Source organism: Primulina tabacum, chromosome 3 (genome assembly GCF_025594145.1).
Source record: "Primulina tabacum isolate GXHZ01 chromosome 3, ASM2559414v2, whole genome shotgun sequence".
Taxonomy (NCBI): Eukaryota; Viridiplantae; Streptophyta; class Magnoliopsida; order Lamiales; family Gesneriaceae; genus Primulina; species Primulina tabacum.
Genome location: NC_134552.1, coordinates 8,931,376 through 8,942,603, shown reverse-complemented (window position 1 = coordinate 8,942,603; position 11,228 = coordinate 8,931,376). Strand labels below are relative to the sequence as shown.

Sequence of the window (11,228 nt, the reverse complement as noted above, 5' to 3'; positions counted from 1 at the left end):
AATTATATTTTTATATATTTCTAAAATTCGATTGCCAATAAATCTACTAAAAAGAGAAGATCTATAAACTCATGTTTAATTAGCATGATAGCTAAAGTTCGAAGTCTTCTACATATATACATTGTCTACATGGATTGCACGTTACAACATATGGCTATCTCGATCTTGGGCTCTCCCATGATCGTTACAATAAAAAGCTTGCCCCAGTGAGAACTTAAGATGAGACAAAACCCTCGAGAGAGCTCAAGAACAGGATAACTCATGATCGTTACATATATGGTTTTTAGTTGATGGATAATTACAGTGCATCATTGGCTTTGGTTAAGAATATTGGCGACATCTTGTGTGTTCATGAAATGTTTTGCATTAGTTTGGTGTTTACTTTTGAGATTTGTATTTCGAATAATTCTAGTTTCACATCGTTTGACAATAATATGGGGCTGTTACTTCTTGAACCAACTTTGGACAAAAGACAAAACAATTAATACGCGGACTCTGCATGGGCTGGCTATTATATCTTTGCCATATACGCAATATAATATTTGGATACTCAATCACTTTGATTTGTTCTTTTCTCTGGTTAGGCATCGTAGTCAACTATCATAAAATGCAAATAATCCAATTTTTCTTCCTAAAAAAAACTTGGGTATATTCGTCACTTTCAGAATATGATCTAAATGGGGGATACGAAGAGTTTCTGGAAAATGGGTTCAAGAATTCTTGTGGGCTTGCTGATTATTGCTGCTCAGATTCTAGCTGTGTTTCCACTCACGGATAGTAATGATCGTACGTTGTTTCCACGATTATAATGTTTGTGCGTGAAATGTTTCTGTTGTCAAAATTTATAGTTTTGATCCATTAAAGTCGGGTCACACACACGAACGGTTGTTTGATTTTGGTATGAATTGAGGATTTATTTATATTGTTGATTGGCGTTGGTCGTATGTATGTACTGGATTTTCACAGATCATTTAAGCATGATAGTAGTTAAAGAGCAGATGATATTCGAGGCTTAAAAATGGAAAGTCGGAAGAATTTCTGGAAGATTTGATTATATTTGATGAGGCTATTGACTAGTTTGAGGCAAAGTTTAAGTCCTTACGAAATGACAGAATCCAATTTTTCCCCGTAGAATCACATATATTACTCTGGATGCCACCTAGAAAAGGCAAAATAATTGTGAGAGTTTGATTTATTTTCCTTTTTCTGATTGGAGTTGAACAACTATAGAATTATCCTCTCAATTTCTATTACAGTTGCTGCTCTAAATGCACTGAAATCTAGCTGGAATAGCCTGCCACCGAACTGGGTGGGGGCCGATGCTTGTGGCAGGACATGGGATGGAGTTAATCGCACTAATACCCGTGTGACATCACTGTGAGTTTTGGAATTTTAATGCAATAACTTCCCCAACGTTAATTTTTGTGTTTCATGCCTCACGGTCGCTTCACTTGTAGGATGTTATCAGGAACAGGTTTGGCAGGTAGCGATTTCAGTGACATTTCGTCGCTGACGGCTTACAGTTTTTGTATGTTCTCTCTGTTTTTTCTGTTTTCTTTTTGGCTAATAGATCCTTCTAAACTGGTATGTTGTGTTTACTTCCCAATAGTTAGTACCTAATCCGTGTTACAAGAATCAATAGGAACCACAATCTGTTAATTTTGGACCGAATACCTACTATTATAGCAAAAGTTGTTGCTTATGATGCAATTGCGCCTTCCCAACAAGTAATATTTTGTAAGATATCAACCCCTGTGCTCATCAGTGTGTTGTTTGTGTAGTTACCAGTTACACTTCCAGCCATCATTTGGTGGAATTGAAGCTTAGTATAGGCCATTTAACGTCCTTTTAGAATTTAAGTGTGGGTTTCAGAGCACAAAAATCTGATGTTGTACATCATATGTTAACTGTCTATTGCTGTCTTACTGCCGCCACATTGAACTCTAAAATACACATCACCCGTCATTTCCTAACAATGTCTTTCTTCTTGATTTAGGGATCATTCGAACAACATTGGTCTCACAGGGAATCTTCCTCCTTCGATTGGGAGCTTGATAAACCTTACGATTCTGTAAGGAGGACCTTTATCTTTTCCATTGCATGGACATCTTGATTGAGCCCAGAAATTGAAAATACTTGTTTTTGTCGCTTGTAGACTTTTGGTTGCAGCTTTTCCGGTTCCATTCCAGATTCTATGGGATCTCTGCCACAGTTGGTCTTTCTGTGGGTTCCTAGTTTCTTGAGCATTTCTTTGACATTCCCCAGAAGTTTGATGAATGTTTATTTTTAAAGAAATTTTGTCAAATAAATCTGTTGATTTTGTGTTATAGTTGTTTAGCTTGGGATATCTTATTTATGGCTCGTACTTTGTCGTTATACAGATTTCTGAACTCTAATAGCTTCACTGGCTCGATTCCGCCTTCCATTGGAAATTTATCTCGTCTTTCCTGGCTGGATCTGAGTCAAAACAAGCTTACGGGTACTATTCCAGTCTCTAATGAAACAGCATCTGGTTTGGATAAGTTACTCCGTGCTAGACACTTGTATGTGTTTTCCCTCTTAAGCATCAACTTTTTCCTATCTACATTTTGTCCATGTTTTCCACTTTGGCTTTCCAACTATCAATTATTTTGTAGCCACCTCTCCATGAATCAAATTTCCGGACCCATCCCTGATCAACTCTTCAGTCCCAATATGGACCTGATACATGCGTGAGTTTGCGCAATGCATATGTTCTCATTGTGTTTATAATGATTGTACCTCTCGTTGATTTTGTGAACCGTATGCATGTTATTATCAACTATAACTTTAGATACCGTAACAAAAACTAAATCCCACACGGTTGCCGGAGCATTTGCATCTTTTGTGAAAGAAGTCATTTGTCTTTTCGCTTTACTAATGATAACAAACTCAGCGGGAACCTTTGTCTCTTGGATATGTCAAGACACTGGAAGTCGTGTGAGTATCTTCGTTGCAACCGGTATTGTAGTAATGTCCTTTTTTTGCCTTCAAATTTCTTTATGATTTATTTTTCATCGGATTGGATTACTATTTTAGTTGTGTTAAAGAATCCACAACTGATAGGCCTACAATGGGCGAGGTAGTGAGAGAAATCGAGAATATAATGGAGTGGGCTAAGTTTGACAAGATATCAGATACAGGATACAATCCATCTGGCTATGAGGAAACAACAGATGAAAGTCCTCTGCATTCGAGTACCGCGGAGGGATATGATGTTAGCTATGGTTCGTTCCCTTTTCATGCAGAACGCCGTTGATTGTATTGTTTCTTTTCATAGGCTACACAATTTTTTTTTAATTCTTGATTCTGAATGGTTTTTTATGTTCATTCAGAGTCAATAATAATGTTCATTTGTGTGATTAGCCAACTTCGTGCGGATTATGCATAGCGTGGAATAGATTTTGTGATACTACTGTTGTAAATTATACAGAACATAGTCACAGTTTGCCAACAAATAACGTTATAAGTGTGCTTTTGATTTTTGGTTTTATTCTGAAAAATACCATGTCTTGAATGTTAACAATCGTTATGTTGCTTGCAGCATGTTTTGGGGGAAATTTGTGTCCACTTCCAATCCAATCTAGTGTTATTTCTCGGCGTACGGTGAATCACATGAAATGGAGTGCAATTTATATTCTTTAAAATATTTGAGGGTCATAGGATCTCATTAATCGTCTCAGACTAATTATAATAATTTTGAAATAAAGCTCGTCTCATCGGTATTGATGTGATCCCGTTAAAATGGGTGAGCCGGGTACGGGGCTCCAACGGACCAAATCAATAATTTATAGTGTTGTTTAGGAAAATGAGCAAAGTAGATGACTTCGATCGTGACCTGCACACAATAAAAGGAACTCGTGAATGGGCGCCGGAGGGGTGTCCGGCGTGGCCACTCCGATGCTTAAGTCAGCAGGTTGAAGATGAGAGAAAATGGCGATATATGTGCGAATATATGTGAGTGCCAATGCTCAGGATTTTTCCCCCCTTTAAATGAGAAACATACCTGCTATTTATAGGAGAAAATATCATGATTACTTCGACTTTCGTGTACACCTACCACTCATAGCCTTTGATGTTGACTTTCTGTCAAGCCACCCTACCTCTGATAGCTTCTCTGACACGCCAAACCCCTGTAGTTCTGACAGATAAGAATGCCCATACCGATACACTCGAGTATGGTGCGCTTCTCGAGGTAGCCCGAGTAGAAAGTTCCCGGGAGCTTGCATGAGAGCCCGGGCTATGATGATGGCCCGGGAAGAAATGGAATGCCCGGGAAGCTGGCTATGATCTGGGCTTCCCATTTAATAAACCGGGTTAAAGACGACCCGGATCCTTATGGGGGTATCACCACCTATCCCTAAAATAGTCGGGCTAGAGCTTGACTCGCTGTCCCGATCAGTTATACTTTGTACTTTTGTTGAAACATAATTTAGAGTGTGTAAGAACATCGGAGGCTTCAAATGTCCTATAGATGAAATGGGGTATCGGGGTCTGATACAACCCGGGTTTTGAATGTAGTGTCTTTAGTATTATCGGGTAGTCCAAAGAGTGTCATTATTACCCATGCTTTAGCATTTATGCCGCCGAAAATCATTTCATATTCCGAGGATCCGATAAGTCTGACATATTGACATTCGTGCACGTCCTTTCATATGCCCGGTACAATTTACGAGGGACATCTTGATCGTCCACGTGTATCTAGATTAGCGACAGAGATCTCCCCTCGCCCATATATATTAGCCCTCCTCATTTTCAAAAATTAATTTCAAATTCAAATTTGCGGCGAAGCTCTTGCAAATTTTCCTCTCAGCTTTCCGGCGTGTAAACTCCTCTATCTCCGGCGACCTGGTACCACTGCAACTAGTCCCTTCAAAAACTCGTAAGTTACTTTTCTATAATCCATGTCTAATTCTACTTCTTCCACCTCAGGAGCCAATGCGCGAGGCTCATCTGGGTATGAGTCCATCGCGATGCGCTCCGATTCCCCCTCTTCTCCTCCTCGCCATCGTTTTGCTCAAACTTCTAAAAAGCCTGCAGCCCACCAAACTAAACCTTCTTCTTCGGGCACTTCACGGGTCCTGGAGAAGGACAAGGGTAAGGGCAAAGCCCGTGCTTCTGACCATCCTTCTATTGAGGCACCGGGAGTTCCTTGGTTCTCCTCAATGACCAGCACTTTGCGCTCAGGGGCGGACGAGGAGCTCCGGGTTCTGGGGTCTATCCCTTCTTCTTTTTCCATTCTGATTCCCGGTCCTTCCGATAGAGCCAATAACCCTCCTCCCGGGTACACCACTTTCATTCGGGACCAAGTCAGAAGTGGTCTTCGTTTTCCCCTCCCTCCGTTTTATATCGAGGTTGCTGAATTCTTTGGCGTGCCCATTAACCAATTCCATCCGAATTCCTTCCGTATTATGGCCTCGTCCTATATTCTTTTCAAAATGAATAATCTCCTTATCACTCCCCTTATTCTCCACTATTTTTTCGTTTGTAGATTGGGAGATAATGCATTCTCCCTCACTGCCCGGCTAAATGCCCGGTTCCTTGATGACATTCCTTCTTCCTAGAAGGGGTGGAAAGGAAGATTCTTTTATATTCGACTCCCGGGTCCTCTCTCCTGGTTAACAGAGTTTCTTACTTCCCTTCCTCAACAACCCACCCTTCCCCGGACCTACAAATTTGAGGATTTTTATACCCGGAGTCAAGACTTGGTAGAGGGCAAAAGATACTCCTCCTCTATCCTTATTTCCCAGGAGAATCTGGTTGCCTATGGGTTGAGTGCCCGGGCTGAAGACCCCATAGATCGGGCGATTGATGAGGCGGCTGGCTCGGGCTCTCAGCCCGGTAACTCTCTTTTCCTTGTCTTGTCTTTCCTATTCTTTATTTATGTTTCTTAGGTGATACCCTTTGTTTTTTCATAAATGCAGACAAGATGCAAGAAGCTTTCGCAAAAAAGTGGGAGGCTGAGCGGCTAGCCAAGGAGAAGAAACTGGCAGCACGGAAGGCTGCTGCTGAAAAGAGGAAACAAGCACCAGAGGAGGCGGCGGCCCGGGAGAAGGAATTAGCCCGGGCAAATACCGAGCCAGAACGGGAGGTGCCTTGCTCCCCGGAGGATGAAGAAAATCATATCCCCCTTCGGCAGAGGAAACGAAAGGCTACCACAAGCCCAGAGTTGATTCTGGTTGAAGATGATCAGGCAGGAGACCAAGGTTCTTCCCGGGCAAGCCAATCCAACACCCCTTCCCTCCAACAGGCCCTTCAGGAGCCACTCCAAGAGCCCTCCCTATCCGAGCAGCCTACCCGGGCTAGCATCTTCACAGCAGGGGCTACGGCACTCGGGGTGAACCTTATTAGGCAGATGTTGATCCCTGCCGAGGAGGCTTTTCTGAAGAGCTCCACCCCGGGTCCTCGGTTCCTCGAGGGCTCAAACAGGCTTCTATCAGTAAGTTTCCTTACCCTTCTTTCCTCTTTTTTTCTTGTTTGTTTCTAACTTCTTTCTTACAAAACAGGTCATGCAAATGCTGATATCAGCCTTCGAGGAGGTAGCTGCCATAGCTACTCGGCAGGCTCCCCAAGTCCGGGCTTCCAGAGAGATCCACGATCGCCTCCAGGGAGAGATTGCCCGGCTGAAAGGGCTCCATGAAGAAGAAAAGGCTGCCCTTCACGCCTCCCTGGATGTAGCCCGGGATGATTTACAAGAAAGTCTTGTCCGGGAGAAATCCATTCAAGAACACGTCTCGTTTCTTGAAGGCAAGAGATGCCGCGGAGGAGGCTCTGGCTGAGGCTGAGCGAAAGAGGGAGCAACTTCAGACCTCCTTCCTCACCTCCCCAGAATTCAAGGCAGCAGTTGAGGATCGGGCTTATCCTCTTTTCAAGACTGGTTTCAACAAATGTCGCAAACAATTTGAAGAGGCCGGGCTCTTGCCTAAGGATAAGTCTAACTTCCCAGACTTTAGGCTAGCCATTGCATCACTTCCAAAGGCCGGGGATGAGGAGAAAGAAGACTCCGAGGACGAAGAAGATCAGCCAGGGTCCGCGCACCCGGACATAGAATAGGATTTGTACTTGCGTTTCTCTTCTTTTTCCTGCTCTTTCTTGTAATTCCTCGGCCTTCGGGCCTTCTTTTTTTTTTAATGAAATCTTCATTTTCCCTTTATCATTTTTGCAGTCATATCCTGATAAATCTTCAAAGACCCGAGTAATATAATTTCTTGTGTACAAAATAATTAGGAAATTTTCAAAGTGTTGTGATTTAACCGATAACTTCAGATGAGTACCCGGGATCTTGATCCTTATAATGAATAAAATGCCTCATAATCAGTAAGTGACCCAGATGTAAGCAAACTTAAACCCGGATATTGGTGCATATAACCAAAATGGGAAAATCGGGCAAGAAAGCAAATACCGGGATTTAGATTGGTCGAGGTGTGGTGCTCCGAGTCAGGGTGTAGTGCCCTGGGCTTTTGAATAACCAAGGTGCGGAGCCTTGGGCCAGGGAGCATGTCCCGGGACTTGAGAATGGTCGAGGTGCGGAGCCCCGAGCCAGGGTGTAGTGCCCTGGGCTTATGAATAACCAAGGTGCCGAGCCTTGAGCCGGGGAGCATGTCCCGGGACTTGGGAGTGGTCGAGGTGCGGAGCCCCGAGCCAGGGTGTAGTGCCCTGGGATTATGAATAACCAAGGTGCGGAGCTTTAGGCCGGGGAGCATGTCCCGGGACTTGGGAGTGGTCGAGGTGCGGAGCCCCGAGCCAGGGTGTAGTGCCCTGGGCTTATGAATAACCAAGGTGCGGAGCCTTGGGCCGGGGAGCATGTCCCGGGACTTGAGAATGGTCGAGGTGTGGAGCCCGGAGCCAGGGTGTAGTGCCCTGGGCTTATGAATAACCAAGGTGCCGAGCCTTGGGCCGGGGAGCATGTCCCGGGACTTGGGAGTGGTCGAGGTGCGGAGCCCCGAGCCAGGGTGTAGTGCCCTGGGCTTATGAATAACCAAGGTGCAGAGCCTTGGGCCGGGGAGCATGTCCCGGGACTTGGGAGTGGTCGAGGTGCGGAGCCCCGAGCCAGGGTGTAGTGCCCTGGGCTTATGAATAATCAGGGTGCGGAGCCTTAGGCCGGGGAGCATGTCCCGGGACTTGGGAGTGGTCGAGGTGCGGAGCCCCGAGCCAGGGTGTAGTGCACTGGGCTTATGAATAACCAAGGTGCGGAGCCTTGGGCCGGGGAGCATGTCCCGGGACTTGGGAGTGGTCGAGGTGCGGAGCCCCGAGCCAGGGTGTAGTGCACTGGGCTTATGAATAACCAAGGTGCGGAGCCTTGGGCCGGGGAGCATGTCCCGGGACTTGGGAGTGGTCGAGGTGCGGAGCCCCGAGCCAGGGTGTAGTGCCCTGGGCTTATGAATAACCAAGGTGCGGAGCCTTGGGCCGAGGAGCATGTCCCGGGACTTGGGAGTGGTCGAGGTGCGGAGCCCGGAGCCAGGGTGTAGTGCCCTGGGCTTATGAATAACCAAGGTGCGGAGCCTTGGGCCGGGGAGCATGTCCCGGGACTTGGGAGTGGTCGAGGTGCGGAGCCCCGAGCCAGGGTGTAGTGCCCTGGGCTTATGAATAACCAAGGTGCGGAGCCTTGGGCCGGGGAGCATGTCCCAGGACTTGGGAGTGGTCGAGGTGCGGAGCCCCGAGCCAGGGTGTAGTGCCCTGGGCTTATGAATAATCAAGGTGCGGAGCCTTGGGCCGGGGAGCATGTCCCGGGACTTGGGAGTGGTCGAGGTGCGGAGCCCCGAGCCAGGTTGTAGTGCACTGGGCTTATGAATAACCAAGGTGCGGAGCCTTGGGCCGGGGAGCATGTCCCGGGACTTGGGAGTGGTCGAGGTGCGGAGCCCCGAGCCAGGGTGTAGTGCACTGGGCTTATGAATAACCAAGGTGCGGAGCCTTGGGCCGGGGAGCATGTCCCGGGACTTGGGAGTGGTCGAGGTGCGGAGCCCGGAGCCAGGGTGTAGTGCCCTGGGCTTATGAATAACCAAGGTGCGGAGCCTTGGGCCGGGGAGCATGTCCCGGGACTTGGGAGTGGTCGAGGTGCGGAGCCCGGAGCCAGGGTGTAGTGCCCTGGGCTTATGAATAACCAAGGTGCGGAGCCTTGGGCCGGGGAGCATGTCCCGGGACTTGGGAGTGGTCGAGGTGCGGAGCCCCGAGCCAGGGTGTAGTGCCCTGGGCTTATGAATAACCAAGGTGCGGAGCCTTGGGCCGGGGAGCATGTCCCGGGACTTGGGAGTGGTCGAGGTGCGGAGCCCCGAGCCAGGGTGTAGTGCCCTGGGCTTAGATAATGTGCCGGGGCCTCGTGTCTCCCGGACTTAAGATAATGTGCCAGGGCCTCATACCTCCCGGACTTTCAACCTTTTTGCTCCTCCTGCTATACTAGTTTTATTAAAAATCAAATCACTAACCTGGAAATATTGAATCCGAATTCATTTTCGGTAGAGTGAAACTTCTCTGGTTGAGCTAAATTAGGTGACTAATATAGCTGTATGCTACTGAGTGCATAGTAAATGATCTTCATGCCAATCAAGGATAGCTGCTGAGCTTTGAGCCCATATGAAATCCACATATAAGATCTGTGTGTCGAGTTGGTCGGACTTACTTTTGAATGGAAACCATATCTACGTCTTGAGCTCAAGTTCCCACAGACGGCGCCAATGATGTGATCCCGTTAAAATGGGTGAGCCGGGTACGGGGCTCCAACGGACCAAATCAATAATTTATAGTGTTGTTTAGGAAAATGAGCAAAGTAGATGACTTCGATCGTGACCTGCACACAATAAAAGGAACTCTTGAATGGGCGCCGGAGGGGTGTCCGGCGTGGCCACTCCGATGCTTAAGTCAGCAGGTTGAAGATGAGAGAAAATGACAATATATGTGCGAATATATGTGAGTGCCAATGCTCAGGATTTTTTCCCCCTTTAAATGAGAAACATACCTGCTATTTATAGAAGAAAATATCATGATTACTTCGACTTTCGTGTACACCTACCACTCATAGCCTTTGATGTTGACTTTCTGTCAAGCCATCCTACCTCTGATAGCTTCTCTGACACGCCAAACCCCTGTAGTTCTGACAGATAAGAATGTCCATACCGATACACTCGAGTATGGTGCGCTTCTCGAGGTAGCCCGAGTAGAAAGTTCCCGGGAGCTTGCATGAGAGCCCGTGCTATGATGATGGCCCGGGAAGAAATGGAATGCCCGGGAAGCTGGCTATGATCTGGGCTTCCCATTTAATAAACCGGGTTAAAGACGACCCGAATTCTTATGGGGGTATCAGGTATAATCTTCATCTTATGGAGTATTATGTTTAATAGTGTGACTAGTAAGTTTATTCTTCTATTCCGAATACTTATTTTCCGTATCAGCTTGATATTTTGCCTTATAATTAAGATACTTTATATTTTATTTTAATTTAAAACAATAAATATTCATATGATGACAGAATAAAAAATGTGATATAAATTACAAAGGCTCAAACGTTCAAAAGAATTCAAGAACATTTCTTCCCTACATTTGAATATTTTGAATCCAAATACACATTGTAAAATTATTATATTCAACACTTCCTTTATATACTAAGTAGGTTTGATTTTGTCCACATGATTATTTATATTACAACTCCATTTCACCTACCCACTGCCCATTAACCATATATTGTTAATAACAGTCTTTAAAACGTCTGGTTGATCTGTTTAATGCGTGCCCATTTCCATATGGGCCAACTTGCCTTGAATGCTTCCCGAAAATAACCCCCAGGTTTTGATTAATTTCTTGAAAATATCTAGCCGAAATTAAAAAAAGGTTTTTTTTTATCTATTTAATTTATATTAATCCTATTGACGGGTGGAGTTGAAAGTTGATTTGGGTTTGGCGACAAAAATGATTTGCTAGCAATCATGGATATATTATTTTTGGTATTAAAAGATTTATGCATGTACGTACGATAATAGTAACTTGTAAGAGAAGCAGCGTCACCTTGAGCAGATAACCACGTAATAAATGCATGCAGATGCGATCCCACCGTCGGAATAAATTGCTATATCCGTGGAATGTGCGGAGTTTTACTTTTTTCTGCTGTAAAAACGAGATATGATCCTCGGGTGAAAGTAAAAAAATTAGGACCTAATCTTGTCATATAAATATTATGAAATCCAAAACTTGTGCCGTAGAGAAGTCACATATAATTATGT

The 11,228-nt window shown here is 45.3% G+C and overlaps 1 protein-coding gene across 2 annotated transcripts; it reads left to right on the top strand.

The window, feature by feature from the left end:
- The first annotated feature begins 534 nt into the window (after positions 1 to 534).
- Positions 535 to 11,063, top strand: LOC142539986 (leucine-rich repeat receptor protein kinase HPCA1-like). Of its 2 annotated transcripts, XM_075645797.1 has the most exons (7): positions 535 to 786; positions 1,257 to 1,377; positions 1,997 to 2,071; positions 2,382 to 2,543; positions 2,637 to 2,711; positions 3,563 to 3,740; positions 10,316 to 11,063. In XM_075645797.1, the coding sequence occupies exons 1-6, from the start codon at positions 678 to 680 to the stop codon at positions 3,603 to 3,605; spliced, it is 585 nt and encodes a 194-aa protein (XP_075501912.1). In that variant the 5' UTR covers positions 535 to 677; the 3' UTR covers positions 3,606 to 3,740; positions 10,316 to 11,063. The 2 variants fall into 2 exon arrangements, with proteins under 2 accessions (XP_075501912.1, XP_075501913.1); XM_075645798.1 differs by lacking the exons at positions 3,563 to 3,740; positions 10,316 to 11,063 and adding an exon at positions 2,813 to 3,535.
- Positions 11,064 to 11,228: the final 165 nt, after the last annotated feature.

Coding starts and splice junctions, on each gene's coding strand:
- LOC142539986 (XM_075645797.1), top strand. CDS start 678: ATGGGGGATACGAAGAGTTTCTGGAAAATGGGTTCAAGAATTCTTGTG. Junction 787..1,256: donor ACTCACGGATAGTAATGATC/GTACGTTGTTTC, acceptor TTTCTATTACAG/TTGCTGCTCTAAATGCACTG. Junction 2,544..2,636: donor TTACTCCGTGCTAGACACTT/GTATGTGTTTTC, acceptor ATTATTTTGTAG/CCACCTCTCCATGAATCAAA.